The sequence below is a fragment of the Elephantulus edwardii genome, unplaced genomic scaffold (assembly GCF_000299155.1).
Source record: "Elephantulus edwardii isolate Elephantulus edwardi_28Jun2011 unplaced genomic scaffold, EleEdw1.0 scaffold00216, whole genome shotgun sequence".
NCBI classification, from domain to species: Eukaryota; Metazoa; Chordata; class Mammalia; order Macroscelidea; family Macroscelididae; genus Elephantulus; species Elephantulus edwardii.
In genome coordinates, this window is record NW_006399966.1 from 3532708 (window position 1) to 3558942 (window position 26235).

The window sequence follows — 26235 nt, forward strand, 5'->3', positions numbered from 1 at the left end:
TTTTGAGGCACCTCTGGGTGGATCTGAACTGCTAACCTTTGTGGTGGAAGCAGAGCCTGTTAACCATCTGCACCACCCAGGGCTTCTGTGTCTCCTTCATCCAATTACAGCTCACCCAGCTTTGCTTTACTGACAGACAGTTCCTTCCTGTCTTTCTTCTCTCTCATGTCTTCATTTCCACCATGATTGCTTTGCAATCATTTCAGCCAGATTCACTTGAACAAGAAGGAAAGCCTGCGGACTGTGACTTGTCCAGCAGCCTGTTAGAACAGCCACTCTCCTGTCACAGAGAGATGGGACAAGGATCAACAACCCAAGGGGTCAACTCAGTATTACTTTATAGCCTCCATCTGTCCCCAACAGGGGACACAGGATGCTCCCTTCCCTGACAGTACTGCTAGTCAGACTGGAGTAAGATGTGGTTAGAGACTCAAGGACAGTCATCTCTGCCTCTCAGGCAGCACGTCAATGAAGAGGACATCCCCCAGCGTGGGGTGAAGGCTTCTTGTCCTGCGAGGGGCTTGGGGGCCTGAGCTGGCTAAGAGCTGGGGAGGGGGCAGACAGGCCCACTCAGCCAAGCTGGAGACTTGGCAGTGCTGAGCTTGATGCCCCCTAGGGCCTTCCCCTCGTGCCCACCAGATGACTCACCTTGGCACAGACACAATGGCCGGGCGTGGGCACAGAGCCTGCTTCTTCCCGCTGCCCTCGGCCCCCCTCAGATGCTTTCCGAGAAGCCCATTGAGCAGGGGGGCTTGGGCTGCTCCCCGGCCTGACAGCATGGCATCTTGGGATAAAAGCAGCACAGCCCCCTGGGGGCTGCCCTCACGGCGTGGCGCCCTCACCAGTGGTGGAGAACAAGGCTCCTTTCAGCAAGTGCCCAGGGAGGGAATGGGAGTCCCAGCATAGCACGGGCAGTGAACTTTGGGGATGGGACAGTGTTGGGGAGGGCACAAAGGGCTGCCGGCTCCCCACAAGTTCAAGGACAGAGCTTGGCAAGGGCCACAGTGGAGCTCCCAAACCATCCATCTCTTTTCCAGTCTTCCCCTCATCTCCCCAGTCTGATGTGTGGGAACTCAGAGGAGATAAATCTCCATCAGGAGAGTGAGGGGGTGGCCAGGGAAACAGGGTGTCACAATAACAAAGATGAGAGCAGGGACAGCCAGCTCATTCGTAACTGTTTTGTGGAGCTGTCAAAGCCTGGCTCCGGGAAAGGGTGCAGGGAGGCCAGGCAGGGGCTCAAGAGTGGCCCAGACTGAGGGCGAGGAGTGCAGGGTTGGCCCATCTTCCCCAGCAGGACCCCAAAGGCTTCCCTGACACCCCTGACTAACAGGCAGAGAAGTTCAACTGATGAGGGGCTGGTGTCCAACCCAGCACCCAAGAAGTGGGTGAGAAGTCGGAATGACGGTATCTGCCTAAAGTGGAAGATTCTGGAAATGGGATCCAGCAGGAAACTTTGAGTGTTCCTTGAGGAGGTGCCTACGGGATGAAAATCAAGAGTTGTGAGACAAGTCAGAAGTCATCCAGTCCAGTCCCATGATCCACTTTCCTAAAAAAGGGTCTGCTTATCCAGGGGTACGCCACTATGCACCACCTGTCAGTGACTCTGTCTGTCACCATCTGTCAGTGACCCTGTCTGTCCGGGTGAGGGCTGGCATGCCCAGCAGGCCCTGTCCCTGGGCACAGTTACCTCAGTGGGGTGAGAGGATATCTCTCCCCCTGACTGGGCTGCAGTCCAACCCCACCCCCTCAGGCCATGCCAAGCAGCAGTGCCAGGGCCGTGCCAGGCCAGCCCACTCCTCTATAAAGCCCTCAGAGGCCAGAAGCAGGCAGAGTCCAGCCAGGATGGAAAGGAGACGCATCACCTCAGCAGCCCGTCGCTCCTATGTCTCCTCAGAGACAGTGGTGGGGGGCCTAGGTACCAGCCGCCGACTGGGGTCTGGCTCCCGCCTCTCCCTGGCTCGAATGCCCCCTCCACTCCCGGCCCGGGTGGACTTCTCCCTGGCTGGTGCACTCAACGCTGGCTTCAAGGAGACCCGGGCCAGTGAGCGAGCTGAGATGATGGAGCTCAACGACCGCTTTGCCAGCTACATCGAGAAGGTCCGCTTCCTGGAGCAGCAGAATAAGGCGCTGGCTGCCGAGCTGAACCAGCTGCGGTCCAAGGAGCCCACCAAGCTGGCCGACGTCTACCAGGCTGAGCTGCGGGAGCTGAGGCTGAGGCTCGATCAGCTCACTGCCAACAACGCCCGGCTCGAGGTGGAGAGGGACAACCTGGCCCAAGACCTGGGCACCTTGAGGCAGAAGTGAGGAAGGGTACCCAAGGGGGGGGGTGAACTGCTGAGAGAGGTGCCAGGAGCCTTCCAGAGCCTCAGGCACTGGCCTCTTCCACTCCGCTCCCCAGAGTTCACCATCTTTGGGAAAGGAGGGTAATTCTTGCTCTCCAAAACAATGGGAGGGATCAGGAAGAAGCCTGATGCCCCATCACTGGAATCCACTAAAGGCCTCTGGTGGACCAGGTTCCCAACTGGGAAAAGTCCTGGGGTACAGTAGTAGGGCCAAGCAGAGCAGCCGCAGTCTTTGAGTTTTATCCGCTGCTGGGCCTGCTGACCACATGCAGGGAATTCACTTTTTCTGAGCCTGTGTCTGGGTAAACAAAACCCCCCACTGCCTTTTCATTGATTAGGACTCAGTGGCCACCCTGTAGGGCAGACTAAAACTGTCTTTGGGGTTTCTAAAGCAGTAAATCCTTACAGAAGCAGATGGCCTCATCTTTTAAGGAGTTGATAAGTTTGAACCGCCAACCTTCTGATGAGCAGCTAAATGTTGTAATCCTATATCACCAGGCGTCCATTGGGTCTGTTTAAAGGAGGAATTAAACTTAGAGAAGGTGGGTGGAGAAGAAAGAAGGCATGGAGAGAGCAGCCAGGCTTGGGTCCAGGACATGCTGCCTTGTGACCACCAGCAAACCCCCTCTACCGTGCAGTCCTGAAGTGGGGTCAAAATAAAACCTATTCTATGACGTAGCTGCTTGAGGTCCCAGGAATCCCAGGGATGCAATGCTTTGTTGAGCCTGATAGTAGGGTGCTTGAGAGGGCCACAGTGCAGAAGGAGTGTGTGTGTGTGTGTGTGTGTGCGCGCGCGCACGCGTGCACGCACACGGGCAGCCAGTGATATGGTGGAAGCGTCTGCCTGAGCTGAAGCAGGTGCACCGACTTTGATAAGTCCCCTTGGTAATGAGGTAACACAAAGGCCCTTGACTGCTGTTCAACTTCCCGCCAAGGCCTCTGTCTAGGATTCCTCTAACTCTGGATCTCCTGCCACTCTCCTGGTCCTCTTGGAAGGGACCCAAGAGTCCTTAAAAGTGTCTTGACCCATAAATGTGTCTCCTCCACTCCAGGCTCCAGGATGAAACCAACTTGAGACTGGAGGCAGAGAACAACTTGGCCATCTACCGACAGGTCAGGGAAGGGGGCTGTGGGGCAAGAAGGGAAAGACATGAAGGCAGCCCAGCCCACCCCAATAGAGCCCCCAGCCCTGCCTCCTAGGGCAACATGCTGCTCCACTTGTCTCGGAAGGAGCAAACAAGGCTGGGGAAGAGAGAAGAGCCAGGGGTCAGAGTGATCCTTTGCCTCCTCCCCACTCCAGGAGGCAGATGAAGCTACCTTAGCTCGCTTAGACTTGGAGAGGAAGATTGAATCTCTAGAGGAGGAGATCCGGTTCCTGAGGAAGATCCATGAGGAGGTAAGACAGATGCGGGGTGTCAGGGGGAACACCAAAGCAGAGAGATACAGCAAGACACAGAGAAAGACTAAAGGAGAAAGAAACAGACAATATCTATTAGTAGTAAAATGCATGCGTGTACATGCACAAATCCCACTGCCACTTCATTTGCTGAGTAGTACAACAGGCCCTTTGCCTAATTGTTCTCCCTTCACAACAGCACAATGAAATAAAAACCATTCCAGTATCACCCTGTCTTCACAGAATAGGACACTGGGACTCAGAGGAAGTAAGGCATTTGTTAAAGTCACACGGTGAGTCTGACTACACTCATTCTACCATCTGTCTCCCTTAAATTGAGAGGCACTTATAAGGAAAGGTCCTACTCAGCTCTGACCCTCAGCTCATAGATCCATAATGCATGTCCCCTTGGAACTGGAGATTACAGGCACACCTATCCACAGACATAGTCTCCGTCACCAAGAACGTAAGCATAGTCTCAGCACTGGCTCTGTCATTTGCCTACTTTAACCTAGACCATGCCATTTCAGCCCACTGAGGTTGTCCCACTTCTGGTAGCCAGAGTCCATGTCTGAGAGCAGGCTGTGGCCTGGTTCTTGAGCCCTGGAACCCTTTCTCTCACCTGGTCAGGAGGTGCAGGAGCTTCAGGAGCAGCTGGCCCGGCAGCAGGTCCACGTGGAGCTGGATGTGGCCAAGCCAGACCTTACAGCAGCCCTGAGAGAGATCCGCACACAGTATGAGGCAGTAGCATCCAGCAACATGCACGAGGCAGAGGAGTGGTACCGGTCAAAGGTAGCCTGACTCTGGGAAGCCTGTCACCTCCAGGCAGTCCTCCTTGATCCACTGGAGAATTGGGAGGGAAGGGAAAGGAAGGTGAGACCAACCTCCAGAAAAGTAAGGTGTCCTGCTCAAGTCGCCAAGCACTTATTATTTGTATTATTATGTGCCAGGTCATGTGTTCAGTACTCTACATGATGATTTCATTATGAAATAGATGCTGCTGTTCAATAGATGAGAGAACCGAGGTCCAGAGTGGTTAAGTAATTTGCCCAAAGTCACACAGCTCTAAATAGTAGAGTAGGATTTGTAACCCTAGCCCATCTCACTCTGGAGTCTGCTATCATTCTTGACCCTCTGCTAGTCTGTGGACATTTACTCCTGCCAGGCAGTGTCTGGGATAGAGTTCTACTTGGCTGAAAAGATGCAATGTGTCCTCTAACAAGCACAGTATGCCTGTCCCCATACACCTGAGTGCTATAGCATTCATAGAGGACACCAAGGGATAGAACTTAGATATGCAGTTTGAGGACCAAGGAAGACATCATAGAAGTGGGTATTTGGCTGGGTATAACAAATAGATAAACAGAGGAGAAAGGAAGAAGCATGTAGAATGGTGGCCACCACCTGAGCGAAGGGACAGGCCCAGTGATGTTGGCCCAGAGTCCCAAGCTGGGGAATGTGTGTGACTAAAACCAATGGTGGTTCTGAGCAGGGGAGGGCAAGAGCTTGGAAGAGCTCCCTGGGGATGGAGTTGAGTGGGCTATTAGAATCCAAGACCCTGTCCAGCACATTCCATCCTCCACTCTGGTCAATGGTGGGGAAGAACAGCACTCAGCTGGGTCCATGGAGGTTCTGGATTCTGTGGCAAACACGTTCAATTATTTAACCAGCCCCTTCCGTAAGTGCTGGAGGCACAGCAGTGGCTACTTTGCCCTTTCCCCGGGACACAATCCCCGAGAATAACTACACCCAAGCCAATGTCCTGGGGTGACCTGGACAATCTCCCTGATCTCCCAAAGGCCATGTTTCCCATGGGCCATCACAGCTGGCACCCAGAGGTGCCCCAGTCTGGCCCTCAGTCTAAGGTCCTTTCTTCATCCAGTTTGCAGATTTGACTGACGCTGCTTCCCGGAACGCGGAGCTGCTCCGCCAGGCCAAGCACGAGGCCAATGACTACCGGCGCCAACTGCAGGCCGCCACCTGCGACCTGGAGTCCTTGCGTGGCACGGTGAGCGTGGGCAGGGTTGGTGACGGGTGCACCCTGGGGGCTATGGGAAGAGGTACCTGGATCATATCCCGTATGAAGCAGGAGCGGGGTTGGGTACTGCAGGGGTGGGGCCCGCGAGAAGACGGGGCAGCGGGGTGGGGGTGTCATTGTGGCGGGGCGTGGAAGGACAGGTACGCTCCTCCTTGCAGAACGAGTCCCTGGAGAGGCAGATGCGGGAGCAGGAGGAGCGCCACGCGCGGGAGGTGGCGAGTTACCAGGAGGCGCTGGGCCGCCTGGAGCAGGAGGGGCAGAGTCTCAAGGACGAGATGGCCCGCCACCTGCAGGAGTACCAGGAGCTGCTCAACGTTAAACTGGCCCTGGACATCGAGATCGCCACCTACCGGAAGCTACTGGAGGGCGAGGAGAACCGGTGAGCCTTGCCCACAGCCTAGGGGAGCCTCACTGGTCTTCGCTGCTGCCTCCTGAAGTCGACCTCGCTCTCAAATTCAGCCTGTGTCCGGCCTCCCTCACACTCCAGTGCCCACCTCTGTGCTTGCTTCACACACAGTAGATACTCAGTATATGTTTGATGAATGCATAGCTTAGGCTTTCTTCAACCAATATTGATTAGGTCGCACACCACAGACTTGGATCACCCCTCAAATTTACAGGCTCACTCTCCACCCTCCCAGCAAAGATTGGGCTTATTTCATGCTGATTGAGCTCTTCTGCCTTCTCAGAACATCCTTCACATTTTCTGCCTCCTCTGCCTTTATCCAAGCCCCACCGTCTTTTGGACAGAAATGTTCCCCTTCCAGATGCCCCTCACAGACTCCTGGAGCCACAGAGAATGTATGTTGGCTGCTGGGGCAGATAGGAGATGAGGTTGGCCTCTCTTGGAAGGACCTTTAGCTTGCTGTCACGTCTTGATGTGGTTGACCTAGGGCAACTTGGTCACTATTTTCTGTCTTTCAGCATCACCATTCCGGTGCAGACCTTCTCCAACTTGCAGATCCGAGGTCAGTAGAGCAGGGCCTTATGGGAAGGCGAGTGTACTCCCGCCCCTCCCTCAGGCGTGTGGGCTGTTGCTTTGATCTGGGGCCAAGGACCAGGGCAAAGGGGTCTGGAACTCTCCTTGGAGGTTTCACCCAGAACACACCCTGCCAAGGCCTTTCCCAGGGAAGCTTCCAGCTGTTCTTCGTCTGTTCTGACCTGTGTCCCGCACCCCCTCCTTGCACCCTATCCCCTTACGAAAAGGGGTGGGAGGGTCTTAACCTCTTTGGTCCTCAGGTCTGCGAACAAGTTCTGCCTGAGTGTTTATGTTTTTGTGTTTTGTTTTTTTAACTGCTTGTCACTACAGGGGACAAAAGCACCAGAGATGGGGACAGTCACAAGGTCACGAGACACCTTAAAAGCCTCACAATACAAGTTATTCCAATAGAGGCTCACCCGATTGTAAAGGGAGCCCAGCCCGCTCTAGGTTAGCTGTCTGCCTCTCAGCCTGACAGGGAATGTGCCTCACCAACCCATTTTCTGGAGCTTCTTGGGCTCCTTCACCCCCGGCAACTTGAGTACCCAGCACAAAACTTGGCACAGAATATGTATAGGTGAAGCAAGCAGAACTGGCCAGTACTGTCCTTGAGTGCTCCGGAAGGGAGACCCGGGTGCAGGTTCTGCCTCCCTCACGTCCCTGTCACTGGCAAGGCCCCTTGGGTCTGGCGGTGCTTGGCGACAGCCAGGCTATTTAATTCCCATGTCCCCAAGGTTCTATTGCTCAGCTCATTGCTGATTCAGCCCAGAGGATTATTTCCCCCTGGATTGCTGCTTCTGTAATGAATAAAGTTTTATGCTCTCTGTTCTTAATTTTAAATATTAGTGAATGTGACATGTTACATTTTTCTCTCCGAGGGAGGGAAAACCTAAATTACTTTTTACTTGTATGTGGCCCACAAATTACTTTAGATAGAGAGGAAAATTCTTTGGGGATAGAAAGTTAACGAACACTTGATGTGCACATTCCAGGGCTTAATTCAGCATCAGAAAGGTTAACCAAGCTGACTGGGTAGAGGTAATACTGCCAGGTGTCAAGTGGTAATACGTGCTGGACAAATACATGGCACAAAGAAGTAGGGATCAGAAAAGGGTCCAAGCAGAAAAGGGTCCCATATATTAAACCAGATGTTAAACACACATTTCCATTTGCTGACACCTCACTGCCACCTAGAGAACTAGGCATCAGCATCCCATTTTGCAGATGGGGAAACTTGAGGCTAAGAGTTAAATTAACTTTCCTACAGTTGTATGACTTGTTAGTGGCTAGCTTAGGACTCAAACTTGAATCATTGCTCCATTCTTGGCACAAGGCTAGATTGTCAGAAAGCCAGGGGCCAGATAAGAGTTTGCAGAGTGACTGAAATGAAGCCAGGCCAGGAGACACAGCAGGGCACAGGACAGAGTAGCCAGCCAGCCAGCACATTCCCCACATGGTCCTTTGGAAATGACTCAGCTGCTCCTTGTCTGTTAAGCTGGGTTCCCCAACTCAGGAATCGGGGGGTATGATGGGGAGGTAGGGGAAGGAGATGATGTCTAGTCCCCAAGAGCCCATGGTGGGGCCTCCTGTCCTCATGCTTCTAGAAACCAGCCTGGATACCAAGTCTGTGTCTGAAGGCCACCTCAAGAGGAACATTGTGGTGAAGACTGTGGAGATGCGGGATGGAGAGGTAAAGAGGCTGAGGCCAGCCTTGAGGACAGCAGTGACTGATCCACAGACAAGCCCTGACAGGGTACAGGAGAGCCCTGGGGAGTTGGACGTACTTCTACTCTCCAGCCCTCCACTGGTCAATCTAAGGGGCTGCTGGGAGCCTAGGCCTCAGATAGGGTCTTAATGCAGGCTCTCTCCCTTTCCCACCCTCAGACTGAGGCCTAGGGGAAAGAAAAAGTTTGCTTTCACTCCAGCCGGGCTCACATATTGGTAAGAGAGAAGGCTTTTGATTTCCAGCTAGATGAAAGAGACCTGCCAGGTTCCCACCAGCAATAGATAATCTAACACTATTAGCTTACTAGGTACCTGGAGTATGCAAGATTCTTTAACAGTTTTATCCTATTTACTCCTCTGGCTGCACTTGTCATCATAGAATAGAAAGGTCCAAGGAGGCTGGAACTTGGTCAAGTTGCCTAGCAGCAGTGGGCTGGGCTGGGTGACTCTGTGTGAGGTCCTCACTGTTGCACTATGCATTCCTCTGTTCCCTGCAGGTCATCAAGGAGTCCAAACAGGAACACAAGGAAGTGATGTAACACAGAACCCACTCAGTGGCCCCTTCTCCACAGTGTGGGTGCCTGTAGCAGGAGGCAGGGTAGCTGCCCTCCTTGTTAGCCAATCTTCCCAGACCCATGTTTCCACCCTCCCTGCCTCTTTGCTGGCTTGCTGCCCTGGGCCCCATCAGCATCAGCATGCCCAGCAGCATCCATGGGCACTCAGCAACTACTCAGAGCTGTGCTACACTCACCTACCCTCAGGGGGTGGGCTGCTAGCAGCTTGGGTTTGAATTGAGAGGGAGAAAAGAAGCTAGGATGTGCAGGGAGACCTGATAAATCACCCTCCACATACCCAATACTTGTTGTTATGGCAACTGTTGCCAGAGCCAGTTTCCACGAGTGTCTGGGAACTATGAGTTTCCTCCAGTTCCTGCTGGAGGAAAACCTAGACTCAGGCAGCAAGGGAACTCCATGCAGGCAAGGAAGTCCAGCCAGGGTTTGCTTCTAGCCTGACCCTGACCAAACTGAGAGTAGGTGGACATGTCCTGTCACCTGGTGTGGTCTAGACAGAATTCCTGACCAGCCCAAATCCCAGGGGGGCTGCTGAGTGATGACACAGTGCCTCAGTCCCATTGTCATCCTCCAGGGAACCAGTCAGTGGGATGCTGTGGGCACGTGGGAGGGATCTTGATTCTCAGCACTTGCGGGGATAACAATGCACGTAGAGAGGGAGTGGGTGCTGGGAGGAAGTAGAGAGGGGATGTCTGGCTCATGTGTAGGTAGAGAGATGTCAAGCCTCCTATAGAGGATAAAGGGGCTGCTGCTGGGGATGGTGGGGTGCTGTGGGTGACGCTTGGCCTCTGGTTTGTGAGATCAAGAAGTGACTCATCTTCTTGAAGAAGCTGATGAAACAGGAGAGATTGAGGCTGCTGCCCATGGCAAAGGGAGGCATGAGGGATGGGGGCGGGGGATTGTAGCTTCGTTCTAGTGCCAAAGGCCTGTTCCTTAATTTCTAGTTCTTGTCCATCTAGGCCTCTGAATCTCTGGGGCTGCTGCCTCCTGATCCCCCAAAGGTTGCTTGGTAAATCTACCCCTGCTTCTGACTCTCTCTGCTGCACAGTGACCAGCTGCTTCTCCCTAAGCCAAGGCCTTCTGTACTTCACTCTCACTCACACATAAAATATAACTCCCATTATTATTATTATTTAGTTTCCAATTTTATTAGCCAAGAGCTTGAGTGAGGCATAAGCCTGGAAAAAGATCAGCTCAGGGCAGACACCACTTCATGCACTTCTCCTGCTCCCCGGAAAGATGGCAGTGGGCCCCGAAATGGAGCTGAGAAGACCCACCCCAGGGTCCTCCTCTCCATGTGAGGCCAAAGGGAGGGAGAGGTAGAAATCTCTCTCTTTCCCTCAGGACTTGGTCCCTTCTCCACCCCTTCCTTGCCTTATTAATGCTAACATTCAGGGCATTGCTGTGGCCTTTAGTCATTGAGGAAAAAAATAAAAATGCTGTGGCCTTCCCCAGGGTGAACTTGGATCTGTGGGGGAACGAGGGGCTGGAGAGGACTAAAGCCCTGGATGAGGCTCCACTTGTTTCTTGTCACGGGTCATTCCCTACTCCCTAAACTGTATCAGACCACCATTGAAGCAGCCACAAAGCCACATGACAAGTTCACAACCGCCCTGGAGCGCCAACCTAGCGCACCTTCTAGTCTCACCGCTCAGCCTGGGTATAGTCTCTGAATTCGCTCCTTACCTATTTCCTCTGTGCTACCAGTTGCCACCTGACTTATGGTGACCTTCTGCTTTTTCAGAAGTAGATTGCCATGGTGGGCTCTGGTGGCCTAATGGCAAGAAGCTGTGCTGCAATCCTGAAGGTACATGGTTAGAATCCACCAGATGCTCTGCTGGAGAAGGAGGGGCAATCTCCTCCTGTGCCAGTCAGATCTGACTCGATGGTACACAAGGGGAGGCCTTTCTTCCGGGGTGCCTTTGGATGGGCTTGAACCTCCAACTTTTCAGTTAACAGCCAAGCACATGTACTAGTCTTTACCTTTGTCCACCAAGCCTCCATTTCTTCCTTGGATGGGGCTCGGGAAGAAGCCAGAGGCAACACAGGCTAGGACCCCTCAATCTTTCCTCCTTCTCCTTGCTACCCGCAATTCAATCAGTACACATCTGGCAGTCTTCAGAGGCAAGGTGAAAGTACCCTGAACACTATTCAACACAGACTAGATGATTGAATTTGGGGTTCATTTCTTTTTGGAGTGTAAATACAGAAAATATGTCCACCCTGGCTCCCTCCAGCCTGACTTAAGTCCCTAAGCTCTCACCTGCTTCTGGCTTTTTCACTTCCCAGATCAGGCCCCAGATATGCCCATAAAAAATGGCAAGTGTATGATAACTGACAGATCTGGCCACCCCTCCTTCCTACAAGCCCCAGTCACGGAGGGCCATTCAGACGCATCGGGTATCATTTCACGTTTGACATTTAAAGCATAACTGGTCTTTCACATTTCACATTTAAGCACAACTGGTCTTCAGGGCTGAGGAAGAGAGGGCCTAGGGAGAGAAGTTGGGACAAAAGCGAAATAAGTAACAGCAGCAACGACAGAGGTGAACAGTGGTAAAGACTGCAGTGATGAGCAGGTAGCCGATGAGGGTGAGCTGGAGGGCAGAGCGAGTCTCAGGGTCTGAGAAGGAGACCTGATAGTGCCCGCGGGACTTCACAGCCAGCCGGAAGCCTGCGATCTTCACACCCTGCCGCCAGCAATAGTAGATGGCGCGGTCACTCAGCTGGGTGAAGCGGATGTGGAGGTGGTGGCCGTGGTCGATGAACACTCTCATGGACCTGTTGACACCTACCAGGTACTGTGTGCGGTACAAGTGCTGGTGGTCCTTGTCCCAGGCCACAGCATGCTCTGGCCGGGCACCAGGGCAGGAGATGATGAGTCCGTGTCCCAGCCTCTGCTCGTGGAACTGAATGGGTACCTGGGGCACCCAGGGCCGGCTGCCCAGCTTGGACACGTAATTGAAGATGGCCAGCATGCTGTCCCGGATCGTCTTCTGCCTCTTGCAGGACACCAGGCAGCTCCGAACCAGCAGTTCAGGAGTGTGACCGCTGGCTAGGGTCCGCAGCTTCCTTGGCACAGCCTGCGAGCCACAAGACACTACGTTGGGCATCGTCTTGCGGTAGCGTGGGGACAGGCCAGGGCTCTGCAGGTAGCAGAGGCCAATGCGCCACTGCTCCCCACGGACCCCACAGCGGTCACAGGGAGTCCACTCCCAGAAGGTGGTGAAGACATGGAGGTCCCCATGGTACTCGTCTTCAAAAGGCTGCTGGCCTTCATCCTTGAAGGTGGCCACCATGCCCTCATTGCTCTGGATGTCCACATCATAGGCGTAAAAGTAATCCCCCTTGCGGGTCCCGCAGAAGTACAGGCCTGAGTCCTCGGGCTGGGCCCGGAAAACCAGCAGGCTAAACATGCGGATGCTGAAGCGGACCAGCATGTCGCTGCCCGTGCGCACGTGGGATGCCTCCGTCAGCACCCGCCCATCAAAGTCCGTCAGCACTTTGGTGTGGCCGCTGCCCAGGTGCTTCTGGTAGTACCAGACCACAGCTGACACCTCCTCGGGCTTGCAGTGGCAGGGAAGCTCGAAGGTCATGTCGGCCAGGTAGGCTGCATTGTCAAACATCAAGAAAGCCGGGCAGGGTGTTTTCCAGAAAATGTTCTCCTTTTCTACAATTTCGAAGGCCTGGAGACTGCCCCATGCCCACAGGAGCACAGTGGCATGGGCCAGGCTCATGCTGCGGGAGTGGAAGGCCGGAGGTGGGAAGGCCACACCAAGGCATGAAAAGCCTTTGAGACTCTTAGACTCTTAAATTCACTTCTAAGAAGTTTAAGTCAATAAGGATGAAGCAGCCAGAAAAGCAAACAGCAGTCTACAGAGGAAGTTGCCAAAGACAAGGCAATTTATTCTCAGTTACTACACAAGAGGCCTTTCTAATGTTCCAGACCTTCTAATGCTTATTATGGGATAAGCATTCTAGAACCTGGCTCTCACTTCCCTTTCTAGAACACTGGCGCTCAACCCAAGAATGGGTCAGGAGAAAGTGAAATGAGAAGCAGGGGCCCAAGTGTTAGGACAAGGAAACCTCTGCCCCACTGCTCCAGGCCCTGGGTCACCTGTATGGTGGACACTCTTCCCTTTTGTCAGTCTAGGAGATAGAGGAAACCCATGCACCTGACCACTGGCCATCTGAGTCTGAAGAAGCCTGGGAAGCTAACCAGGCCTGTACTGATGGCTGGGGTTCTCCCAAGCCCATCCTCCAAAGGAACTCAGTCTGTATCCAGAAATGCTATACCCTAAATGAGGCAGCATTTGATCATTTATTGATCAGATGTCCATTCATTGGGCTTGGGTTCTAAATAGATTTATTTAGAGCTATGAAAATCAGTACTCATCTACCATGGTGGATAAACACCTTTGCATTGTCCTTTCTTTGAGGCCTAACTGTAGCCAACATCATCTTAGACACCCACTCATCTCTCAGCAACAGAAGGGCTAGTTGGCTTGGCAAGCTCTAAAAGTGCCATCTACAGCTTCTTGGCTTGACTTGCCACACGGTTCAAAACACAGAGCCACTGAGAGACTAGAAAAATGGGGAAGATTCAGTTCCTGTTTTTGCTCTGAAAATTTCAAGTAGTGAAGACAATCAAGTGTGGGCTTCTCATTATAGTCCAAGGCCAACAATAAATTGTCTCCAGTCACTACTGGAGGCTTCTGAGGGCATCTGGCTCTGTCAGTCCACCTGGTAGAGCTCTAGTAGCTCCTCCAAGAGCCTCTCTTCCTCCTGGGGCCCACCAGGCTGCTCCCTCAGACCTGGCTCCTCAGGGCTGGACCCTTTGTTTGTGAGTGTGAGTGTATTCATGGCTTGCAGCTTCTGAAACAAAGCTCTGCAGCTCTCCCTCTCTGCATGGCTCAGTAGGCTCAGGTTCAAGGTGAAACGCCCAGTGTTGGCCAGGCTTCTCAGAATCCCCAGTACAGCCACTCGGTCGGCTGGCTGCACGTGATCAGCCAGTGTTACCAGAAACTCCCCTAGAAGTCCAAAGCCCACATCTGCTTGGAAGAGGTGGCCCAGCTTTGAGCCCCCAAGCTGTAGCAGGGCCAAGTAGCGCTCTGGCCCACTCTGCAAGTGTCGACGCCAATCTCGGTAGAACTCTGCTGAAGTCTCGGGCTGAAAGGATGTTTTCTCCTAGACAACAGAAAGAGGAAAGGGGTCTGGGGCAATGAGGGCTGCCTGTAATTTTCATCTTTGCTCTAGTATTGCATTCTAAACATTGGGAAGGCTGTAGTCCTGAGGGCCTCAGTTTCAAGTCAGGGAGTTGGAGGACAGAAAAAGGACAGAGGGCCCTAAGAAAAAACTATGCCATGATTTGAGATTGTCAGTTGTGTCAGAATTTTCTTTTTTATAAATGACGACACAAGACATTAAATCAGGGTTTACTTTGAGTAGGGTGGTAGGAATGACTAGAAATTTCAGGAAGAAAGAAATGCAAGGTAAGTATCAAGGAAGCTGGGTCTCCCTCCGCACAACAGGATCATTGTCCTAAACACAGGATAAGTAGGAAGCAGAGAAGCCCACATCTGCTCAGGGCTGGAGGCCTGCCCAGGTCACCTTTCTGACTTGATCTGCCCAGCCCTGCTTGGTTTCACCATCCATTTGCTGCTATGCTTTCTGAGATCAGAGACAGAAACCTGCCTCTGTCGGCTTAAAAGGAAACAAGGTGGAGATTTATGTTATGAGAAGATAGTTTTAGGAAATTAGGGCAGAGAACCTGCTGAGCTAAAATGGCTGGGCCTCACCTACCTGGACTATGTCAGTGGCTTCATCCTGGGAGGTGCTACCCTGAGTAGTGTGACAGTTCCAGAGCACAGTTCTCTTCCCTCCCATTTTGTCCTTCTTCTCCAGCGGTTTCAGATGTGAAGCAAGGACAATAGCCCTGGAGGCAAAGGACAGAGACCGAGGGGTGGACTTTGTGCAGCTACGAATGAGTATGAGACAACTGGACTTTGCATAAGAAAGACTTAATCTGTTAACAGGCTATTTATTACAAATAGAACTGTGTCTCCCTAAAATATGTGCTGGCATCTAAACCCCTAGACCTGATGATGTAATCCTGTTTAGAAAAAGGATTCTCCCTGTTTTGTAAGTGAGGTCAAAGGGTATGTTCTGAACCTAATCACCTCTGAGTTTAAAAAGTAGATTAGGTATAGGAGCAAATACATACTGGCGAAAACAGATGCCATGTGAGGATGGTCAAGGAACCAAAGAGGGCCTGTGTTACCAATAAGGAAGAAATCAGCCTCCAGAACTGTGAGAAAATAAAACTTTTGTTCACTAATCTACTTGTAGTAGTTCTGTTACAGCCACTCTATGAAACTAAGGCACAAAATGACAATAATTACAGCAACACAGTAACTGACAGCTTTTCAGCACTTCCTATGTACTAGACACTGTGCTCCAGAGTCTAACAGCCAATAGCTCATTGAATCATAACACGTGTTCTCATTTTACAAATGAGGAATTAAGGTTCAGAGAGGTTAAGTAACTTGCATAAGATCACACAGCTAATAGGAAGTAAGGCCAGAATTGAAGGCTGGAATTGTCTGACCCCAGAGCCCTTGCTTTATCTACTGTAGTCCACTGTCACAGGGCAATGGCAGTGAGCCAACCTGAACTCTTCATAAGAAGCCACTCTCTGTTCCACTGCCCGAAACTTGGCAGCATTCTCCCGCGTGTACTTCTCATCAGCATTAAGTGCAGCCTGCAGTTCTTTCTCCAAAGCCTTGAAGTTGATGATGTTATTCCTTTCCATGGTCTGTGCCAAAGGAGATAAGGAAAATGGGCATCAGCGGAGGGGCAATATTAATATTGGGAGGAAGAGGGAGGCTCTGGATTCTTTGTAAGCCCATAAAGAAAAAACCCTCTAGGGTCCTAAATGAGGAAGGAAACTTCACTCAAACCAGATTTAATGATTGAGCATGACATCAAGTAGAAGGAGCAATGCAGGGAGAACAATATCCCTGTCGTGAAATCCTTCTCTCTTGCTCAGGGTTGGAGCACACAGTTCCTTCAATACTCTGGCAACTCCTTTAGTCTTGACACTATACTTCTGAAAACCTTTGAGTATCTGAGCCTGAGCCTGCTTCGCTCTTTGTACAAGCACGTAATGGAACCATGGTGCCATAATACCCTGGTGGTGTGTTATGCTAACCAGTTGTGGAAGAAAGATGTGGCTGAGTGGTAAGAAATTACTCTGCCAATCCAAAGGTACAAGGTTTGAATCTACCAGCTGCTCTGTAAGACAATCTCCTCGCGTGGGATTTGCTGCTTCTGAAAACCCACTGGAGAGTCAACCATGGGTTGGGTCTGACTTGATAGTACACATTACAATCAGTTCTCAAGATATTTATAGTCTTGGAAAACCAGTGGCAGTGGGTATAGAAGGTTATCTAGATGGGTTCCAGTCTTTGTTATTTATTTGCGGTAAAATATCTTTTAGTCTCTCGATGAATAAGGCTAGACTGGTGGAGTCAGCATCAACAACACTAGGACAGGAATACAAGACTAGAAAAAAAAAAAAAAAAAAAAAGACTACAGCAACCTCAACCCCAATGGCTAGAAGCCCAACGCCAACAAGAGGCAGAGCGGGGCTGGTCCAGGAAGTGAACTCAGGAACTAGCTCTTTTAAAATCTCTCCAGCATCTGAACAGAATTATCAAGTAACCCTTCCACCCCTCAGTTTAAACACCCTGACCTCCACCCCTCAGTTTAAACACCCTGACCTTCACCCCTGCAGTCCAGGTCTCGGATCCCTTGCTTTTTAAGGGATCCCCAGAAACAAGAGTACAAGAAACCCACTCAGCATAAATCAAGGCGAGCCAACCGTGGTTGCCTAGCAACTGTCCCAACAACCTGCCCACGTGATTTCCCGAAGGCCCCCCCCTTTTGGGAGTGGCTCTGAGATGCCTGATCAAATATAAACGGCTTCAAATTATACTCCCTTTAGCACAGTCTGCACCTCAGCTTAAGGACCCACGACTCCATCTCACCTATTGCTGTCTCTGCCGCCGGCAAGCCTCGGAGCCGGTGTTCAGGCGGAGGACTGTCCTCTGAGCACACGCAGTCGCGTAGCCCCAGGGGTCCTTCCTGACGGCTGACTCGGCGTCGGCGCGGCGTGCGGCGGAACCGCGGGCTTTGGCGGCGGACTTGGGGCTTTAGACTGAGCAGACAGGAGGTGAGCTGATGCAAGTTATCGGCATGGAAGAGTTGCTCCTGGTGGGATGGGAAATTAAAGAATACCAGATATGGAGAAACATTCTATGCCGACTGCTCGCCTTTCACGTTGCTTCTGGGGAAATTGAGGCCTGGAGCGGAAAGGGGACCAATTCAAACCGTTCCCCCCGCCCTCTGGATTTTGGGGCTGCATCGTTGTTGACCGTAAATACTTGTCGGCAGAAGTCATGCTGTTTAGTCTTCTCTCTCGCTGTCTTCGTCTGGATCCATTTCACTTCTTCAGTGTTCTGTTTTCTTTTGAGATATTGTAGTAGAGAGAAGGTGCCGTTAGGACAGACATCAAAAGTCAGTAACTAGCTTTGTGTAACCGTGGGCAGCTCAGCTAGCTTCTCATTGTTCTGGCAAAGCCGTTCGTTCTTTAAGTAAATACGTCTTGTTTGTTCCAAAGCAGAAAAGCCAAGTCTTTGCTTAAGTTGTGTTTTGGGAAGGTGAACAGTGAAGGTATTTAGCAATAGAGTTACTGCCCATTCAAAGACAAAGAAGTGATGAAGGCACAAGATCTGGAACAGGATTGTATTCAGTTGCTCTCGAGTGGATTTCGACTCATAGTGACTCCCTGTGTGTGGAGTAGAACTGCTCTACAGGATTTTCACATCACCAGGCCTGTCTTCCAAGGTGCCTCTGGAGGTTTAAAGAACTGCCAACTTTTCAGCCAATAGTGGAACATTTGTGCCACCCAGAAACTCCTCTGAAAGACCTAAATGATAGAAATGAATGAGTGTGGATGTGTTCTAATAAAGCTCTATTTGTAGAACTGGTAATAGTGAATTTTATTTAAACAACAAAAAATACACCAACTCATTGCTGTCAAGTCAGAATTGACTCGGAGCAGACCTCCAGTGGGTTGAGCAGAAGATGCTTGCCCATCTTTATCCAGCACAGCTGCTCATGGCTTGGAAGCCCAGAGAAGAGCAGCCTTTGGTTCAACAGCTTGCCTCCTGGACCTGGCCACCAGAGCTCCCAGACTCATGAAATATTAGAAAACATTTCAACTGTTTGAAAATGTAGAAAGGCGTAAATAAACTAGCGTGTGGGGGGAAGTAGTTATATACTGTTATACAAATAAAGATTTACTATTATTAAAAAGGCTTTAGCTTTTTTTTTGTGGTACAAAGAGCAGATTTGAGCCATAGTTTTCTGACTTTTGCACTGAAGTTTTAGCAGGTGGGGAGGCTTTGTTCAGTAACTTATTTTCGTGTAAATAAGGAAAAAGAATAGTCTTATTCTTGAATCTCTTGTCTTAGTAATTTTTAAATAAAAATATTATTCAACAATTTTTTTAAAAAGAAGGATATGTAAACAATGAGTAGGACAGAAAAGAAAAGATCTTTTAGAGGAGCAGTGGGTTGAGATAACTGGAGAGGAGGTTTGTAAAGGAATATGGTCCACCATAAAGGTGTGACTCTGTCATAGAACCCCTAGGTTACCTTACAAGACTCTAACTCTTCTCTCTTCTCTTTCAATTCTAGCATCATGGATACTGACTTATATGATGAGTTTGGGAATTATATTGGACCAGAACTTGATTCTGATGAAGATGATGATGAATTGGGCAGAGAGGCCAAAGATCTTGATGAGGTAACACAAACTTAACTGTTTTCTAAATCTCTCACTTGGGGGGGGGAGGGGAAGGGAAAATAATACTGAATTCTCTGTGCTCCCATAATATCCTGTATTTATTATTATTACCATTTTTATGGTAAGACTTACTGAAGTCTTTTACTCTCCCTAAGAAATTTAGCTACTGAAGGTCCAAAACAAAGTATAAAATAATTTCATCAATGAAGTTATCTTTTGATCTGAGCTCTAGTTCATCTGGTGACTCATTCATTGCCATTAGGTGGGAACCAACTCATAACAGACCCTGCAGCAGGTATCTGAGGATACAAATTACACAGGAAATTTCCATCTTTCTCTCTCAGAATTATTGATGGGTTTAAACAGTCAAAGAGGTGAGGCCCTTGAGTTAGCAGTGCAGCTCAGCAGACTGCATCACCAGAGTTCTTTTATCTGAGAGTTGCTTCTTACATTTCCCTGGAGTGTCTTGACAGTTGTGAATAAATCCAATATAGAAAAGCTAGTTAGAATTTCCAAGTGCTACTCTGGGCACTCTCTCATAAGCTCAAGTTATAAAGATGCATGAAAAGAATATAAAGGGAAGGTACATGTCTAAGGTCAGATGAAAGATTCCTGTGATTCTCCATCAGTGGCCTCTGGAGAAGGAAGTCCACATGGGCTGAGGCTTGCAGAAAACACCAAAGGTGCCTTTTATGTTTTAGCAGTAAAACAAAATTGAACAGGAATTGCTTTAACAGTAAAGATGTGATAGTCTCAGAACAAAAGTCCTGGCTTCCATTCTTCTCCATCAAGGGAATGTCCTTCAAACGGGGAAACTTGAAAAGAGGAATTGAAGCCATATATTTATATAAAGTTAAAAGAACATTTTGTAGCTTTGTTGTTAGGTACCTTTAAGTTGATTCCAACACATTGCAGCACCATGTGTCAGAAAACCCCATATGGTTCTTTCCTTGGCTGTGATCTTAATGAGGGCAAATAGCTAAATCTTCTGTTGAGTCATTGTGTGAGTTTGAACCACTAACCTTCCAGTTTGCACTGGAGTATTAAACCATTTGTGCCACTTCAGGATAGCGTCAGTTCTGCAGGCCCAGATGAGTCCAGATGGGGTGTGTGGGAGAAGAGAAGTAGAAGTGAACTGAAGCCACAGTGGTAATATGTAAGAACTCTGAAAAGAAAAGAAAAAAAGAAGAGGACAGTAGTGCCAGAAACTGGATCAGGACTTTCTTGTTCCATTTTTCAGAAAAGGATATAAGGCTTTTGGTTTTAGAAACTACAGACTGATAAGTAAGCATGGTATGGATCCATAGTAAAATTATGGAAGGATTTTTTTCTTTTCTTTTTTTAGTACCTGCTTATAAATTCTGTTTTTCATTCAGTTATTCATGTACTTTGTTTTATCATATTAATTGATTAATATAATTGATTTATGTAGTTAATTGCAACATCTGCTCAACCTCTTATCCTCTTATTGTGTATTACCTTTCCTTTCACTCAACTTACCTGTTAGTTTTTACTTCCTCTCTTTTCCTCTCTCTCTCTTTGAATTCCTGTTAAGCATCTAAGAATTATTTTGTGTGTGAACCTTTCCTTGGCGTTTTATAATAGTTGTCTTATACTATAGTTGTCTTTTTGTGACTGACTAATGTCACTCAGCCTAATTTGTTTTGGATTCATCCATGCTATGTATTGTTTTGATACTTGCTGGTTTTTAGTGATACATAGTATTCTATTGTGTGACTTTTTTAAAAACTATTTTAAAACGAAACTATTTTTTTATGTCCTTTATAGATAATTGGGTTGTTTCTAACTCTTATATAAATAATGGTACAGTAAACATGGGTGTGCATATATCAGTTCATGTCAGCAGTTCATTTCTTTGGGGTGTATACTTGATAAAGAAATTCTGGATCTAATAGTACTTCTATGGAGCGCTGGTGGCCTAGTGGCAAAAATCTGGGCTTCAATCCCTAAGGCACACAGTTTGAGGCCACCAGCTGCATTTCTGGAGAAGGATGGGCTGTTTGCTTCCATGTAATTAACTGCCTCTGATAACTTGCCAGAGGGTCAGCTATGGGTTGTTTCTGACTCTGTGGTACACAATAATAAAGCAACAATAGTAGTTCTGTTTCCAGCTTTCTAAGGAAGCACTGAACTACTTTCCATAGTGGTTGTTTTTATACTTTACAATCTGTGGTGTGTATGAGTTCCCATCTCTTCAAGCCCTCACCAGCATTTGTTGTTTGCTCTCTTACTGAACTTTGCTGTTGCTCGGGTGAGACGATGATTATTTATTGCTGTTTTCATTTGCATCTCTCAGAGAGATAATGGTCTTGAGCATTTCTTCATGTTTTTTGACCATCTGAATGCATCATCAGTAAAGTGTCTTTTGATGTCCTGTGCCCATTTTGTGTTTGGATTGTCTTTTTCTTGTTGAGTTGTTGGACTTTTCAATACAATTCTTGAATGAGCCCCTTGTCAGATATGTCATTCCCAAATACTTTCACCAGTTTTACATTGTTTTTTACTATTTTGGAGATGTCTTTTGATGCACTTAAGGATTTCATCTTTAACAGGTTCCAAATATCTAGTTTATCTTCTGCTGAATGTGGACTTTGTTGTTAAATTTTATTTTATTAATTTTAATGAACATTTACAGAGATTTTGTATTTCCATTCATTCATTGTTGCACTTTTCTCCCTGCCCAGCCCTCTCCCACTGATGATCTTTATAGTATTAGCTTTTATTCCTAGGACTGTGATCCATCTTGAGTTAGGGTTTTTTATGTGATGTGGGATAAAGGTCTTATTTCCATTTTCTGCAAATGGATACTCAGTTTTGCTAATACCATTAGTTAAGGAGACTGTATTTTTCCCATTTCGTGTATTTTATGTTTCTCGAAGACTGGCTACTCTTGTTGTGTGCCATCAAGTTGGAACTGACCTTTGGGTATATGGTTAGAATACCAAATATATGAGGGTTCCCATACCATTTTAATCCACATGAGATACGGTTTTTTGGTTTTGGTTTGTTTTGGTGTTTTTGTTTGGTTTGTTTTTTTGTTGTTGTTTTTTTTGAGGTATCACATAATAAAGAGATGTATAGGATTTTGGTAATGGAAACCAGAAAGAAGGAAGGACATTCCAGAGAACAGTTTAGTGAGCAGAGACCTAGAGGATGTATGTTAATGGGGATAGATTTCTCCTAAAAAAAAGTCCCTTAAGGAGAGCTGTGGATAGGAAGCTAAGTAGATGACGCCAGAGTGGAGGAGGAATGGAATGGAGGACCACTGGGGAACCAGGACTAAGGGATATGTGAAAAAGGCCAAGGGCCATGTGGGTAAAGCCATATCCGACCTTTACCAACTTCACAAAGGGGAACTGTCCCTGGCAACAACATCAGCAGCACAAAACCAGTTCCCATGAGGTAAGACATGTCCTCCACTCTCCTGTACCTCTTTCTACTCATCCCAACACAAATCTTACTGGGTCCAAAATCTGATGTGATAACTCACAGACCACACAGAACCATTTTAGGGAAATTAAAAGGTTATAATACAGGTTAGTAGCAGAATGCAGTCAGGACAGCTTCTTTTTTTTTTTTTTTCTATAATTATATTTTATTAATTTTCATAAACATTTACAGAGATTCTGGGCTTCCACTCATTCATTGTTGCACTATTCTCTCTACCCTCCTCCCAGTTTGTTCTTGTCCAAATGCCACAGTGCTTTTCAAAGCCAGTTCTGATTAATCTTCTTTGTCAGTGTATCCTTTGCCATTCCCTATCACTCCTCCCTGAGAGAGACTTCACCCTGAGTCATAAGGAAAAGGGGACGGCATATTCTCTTAGCTACTTCCTGCTGAAAAGGGACGCTGTGGGTTTCAGGGTGAAGATCTTCTCTCACTACTCTAAAGGGCCCCTTTGGCAGTAGGAAACACATAGACTATTATGGAGATTGATTTTGGAATTCAGATGCACTCTTATTGATTGTGCTTGGCTGTACATGTACATATCCTTCAAGATGTATCATGGGGGTGTTGCAACCTAGAAGACACAAATTTGACTAACAAGTTATACGTACATGAGTCCAAAAATTATGGAAAAGTAAAAGAAAAGATTCTTTCATTGTTTTACAAACACTCCCCCTGGTCCCCTCCACCATGCAGCCCTCGCTCTAGTCTCCTGTGATGACAGAAATACCCAGTTACATCTCTCTTTTAGACGGTTCTCTCCCTCCTCTGTTTCAGTGCAGTATACATTATTGAACCCATCTTACTCAGTCTCTCCCCAACCCCAAGGACAGTCTCATTTTACAACAGTGGCATCATGTAATATTTGTCCTTTTGTGACTGGGATATTTCACTCAGCATAATGTTCTCCAGAGTCAACCATTTTGAATAATATTGCATGAGTTCCTTGTTTTTTAATGCAGCATAGTATTCCATTGTGCGAATATACCACAGCTTCTCTAGCCATTCGTTTGTTGATGGGCACTTAGGTTGTTTCCAACTCCTTGCTATTGTGAACAAAGCTGCAATAAACATGGGTGTGCAAGGACAGCTTCTGAAATGTGCTTCACCTTGAGCCTTGTGGCTTAAGCCTAGAATTTTCAGTCCTGCCAATATTGATTCTCTCCTGCACCCACCAGTTTATCCAACAAACTTGGGCAAAGGCTCTGGTCATGGGGGCAGAATTCCCAAGGTGTGCTGTGTTTAATGTCAGCTCTCTGTTTTCCCCTGTGGCTGCTGTGGCTATTTCTCTGCTTCTGAAGGACGGGTTGCATTCTATGGCTTGGTTTTCTTTTCTGGTGATGAGGTTTTTCCCTTCTCCTGCTGGATCCACTCAGTTTAATAGCGAGACTAGCCAATCCCTAGTGGATTGGTGAAATAACTCTTGTGGATAGGTGTAACATGCCCTATTCACAGGCAATAGCTAGGAAAACCACTTTGAACAAACCCTTAAGTCCACAGGGTGACATGGTCAATGCAAACCTGTGGTACTTCCTATATTTAAGGCCCTGAGACCAGCCAGGGGTCAATCACAGGGGTGCCAACAAAGATGTGGAGAGATAGGCTTTGGTGACAGTTTAAATAGGGGTGAGGGGTGCCGTGCAGAATGAGAATGAAAGAAACTGGTCTCATGACAAAAAAGACAGTTGTTTGTGGAGCTAATTAGCTACATGTTAAGAAACAGTTGCTCAAACAGAACATGGGGTTGTACTGTGGTTTAAAATCAAAGCAAGTGTGTCATGTGTTTTAGCATAGCTTCAGATCTGCCGCCTGCTGCTGCAAGCCAGTCTCAGAGATGTCGGGTGAGAAGCAAGAGCTTTATTATGTATCAGTATACAGGAGACGAGTGCTTCTCAGATCTGTCTTTCTGTCTGTCTAGAGGCCATGGGGTGTTGTAATAAACAGACAAGGATTGCATCTTCGTTTTCCCAGCATAATCTAAATGCTGGTCACCTCCTAGTTACATTGAACAGTTTTCAGTGTCATCCCAAAAATGGCTCTTTCCCTCCAGTGTGTTACAGGGGACCTCATTATTCTGTTTTAGGGCAAACAAATGAAGTTTGATACTGATGTTTTCACCCAAACTCCAAATAAAGTTATAAACCATAAAGCCAGACAGGGAAGGGCTTCAGTATGGAATTTGGTTAAAATTAATACAAAGTAAAAATCTGTTGCCCATTCTGTAATCCCTTTATTATTATACTCAGTGGTTATTGTTGTATTCTTTGACCTATTGAATCACTGCTGCATCTATTCAGTCTGTATGTTGCACATATAATATGAGAAACTTGACTATATGAAAAAGAGTGCAGTATCAAGACGGAGGAAAATTCGCTCTGGTGGCCTAGTAGTAAGAAGCTTTGCTGCAACTCCAGAGGTACACTGTTTGAATCCACCGATTCTGAGGGAGAAGGATGGGAAGTTACCTCCTGTGTAATTTATTGCCTCTGAAAAACCTGCTGGAGGATTAGCTGTGGGTCCTTTCTGACTCTGTGGCACAGTAACAACATAAGCAGATGGAGCTCTGGTGGCCTACTGGTAAGAAGCTGCACTGTCATTCCAAAAGCTCTCTGTTTGAATCCACCACCTGTTCCGCAGGAGAAAGATATTCTCCTCCCATGCAGTTTACTGGCTCTGAAAACTGCTAGAGAGTCAACTATGAGTCGGTTCTGATTGGACCTGTACAGATAATACAACGGTGCTTGCTGAAAAACAAACAAGATTTAACACATCGCTGCAAATGACGAAACACGGTTGTCAATTTAAAAGTGTGCGGCAATGTGTTAAATAATGAAGCACAAGGACTATTATCTTTCAGTATGTTTTATGCTGCTGTTGTTATTAGGTTCCTTCAAGTCAATATGACTCCTAACAACCCTGTGAACAGCAGATCTGATCTTTACCCTCTTTTGCTCCATCCTCATGAACTTAGACCTGCTTGAGCCCGTTGTTAACAGTTGTTGTGTCCACCCATTTTGTTGAGGGTTTCATCTCTTTCTCTGACCCTCCATCTGTATAAAAACAAGTTTTCACAGCCGGACCAATATACAACATCGTGATAAATGGAGAAAAGATTGGAGTTACTAAGAATATTATTTTAACATGTATAAAACATGATGTAAATTAAGAAAAATATCATTTTACTTGGATCTAAAACTAAAGCAGCTGTCAAAAAATCAAAACAACATACTGAATTGAGAAAATAAACTGCAAAGAATATTTTTAAAGTACTAAAAGCAAGGATATAATTTTGAGGACTATGGCACTTTCAATCAAATCCATAGTATTTTCATAGTCACTTCATAAACCTGTGAAATTTAGACAATGACTATGGAAGATGGAAGAATTGATGCCTTTGAATTATGGTATTGAATACTGAGTATACCATGGACTGCCAGAACACCATGGACTGCCAGAAAAACAAACAAATGTGTCTCCAGAAGAAGCAGAGCTCCGTATGGTGAGACATGATTTGAGTGTGTTCTCAGGAAGGACTAGTCCCTGGAGGCAGAAATCATGCTTGTAAAGCCGTTCTTGTTACGTGCCATCAGAAGTGACCCATAGCTGACCCTCCAGCAGGTTTTCAGAGGCTGTAGATGGCATGGGGGAGATTGCCCTCTTTTCCCCACAGTGCACCTGGTGGATTCAAACCACATGCCTTTGGGTTGGGAGTGCAGTTCCTTACCACTAAATCACTAGAGTAGAGGATGAATGAAAAAGGGAAAGACCCTCAGAGATGGAATGACACAGTGGCTGCAGCAGTGGGCTCAGGCGTAAGAGCAGCTTTGAGAATGGACAAGATTGGG

At 47.9% G+C, this 26235-nt stretch overlaps 4 protein-coding genes across 5 annotated transcripts in view; 2 read left to right on the forward strand and 2 right to left on the reverse strand.

Moving 5' to 3' along the window:
• Positions 1-1785: 1785 nt before the first annotated feature.
• GFAP (glial fibrillary acidic protein) lies at positions 1786-9019 on the forward strand. Its single transcript, XM_006897827.1, has 9 exons — positions 1786-2300; positions 3395-3455; positions 3643-3738; positions 4369-4530; positions 5621-5746; positions 5935-6155; positions 6701-6744; positions 8360-8445; positions 8978-9019. The coding sequence occupies exons 1-9, from the start codon at positions 1843-1845 to the stop codon at positions 9017-9019; spliced, it is 1296 nt and encodes a 431-aa protein (XP_006897889.1). The 5' UTR covers positions 1786-1842.
• A 2525-nt stretch (positions 9020-11544) lies between these two features.
• On the reverse strand, positions 11545-12789 carry LOC102861547 (Ig-like V-type domain-containing protein FAM187A-like). Its single transcript, XM_006897881.1, has one exon. It carries the CDS (start codon positions 12787-12789, stop codon positions 11545-11547), a length of 1245 nt encoding a protein of 414 aa, XP_006897943.1.
• Positions 12790-13786: 997 nt separating this feature from the next.
• Positions 13787-15863, reverse strand: CCDC103 (coiled-coil domain containing 103). Its single transcript, XM_006897828.1, has 3 exons — positions 15721-15863; positions 14855-14987; positions 13787-14239 (listed from the first exon to the last, which is right to left on the reverse strand). Exons 1-3 carry the CDS (start codon positions 15861-15863, stop codon positions 13787-13789), a joined length of 729 nt encoding a protein of 242 aa, XP_006897890.1.
• A 2950-nt stretch (positions 15864-18813) lies between these two features.
• The window catches only part of EFTUD2 (elongation factor Tu GTP binding domain containing 2), a 38624-nt gene continuing 31202 nt past the window's right edge, over positions 18814-26235 (forward strand). The window contains exon 1 of one of the 2 annotated variants that reach the window (XM_006897830.1): positions 18814-18922. In XM_006897830.1, coding sequence (XP_006897892.1) covers positions 18818-18922 — 105 coding nt within the window. In that variant the 5' untranslated portion in view covers positions 18814-18817. The remainder of the gene's footprint in view (positions 18923-26235) is intronic. The other variant, XM_006897829.1, reaches the window with a different exon arrangement.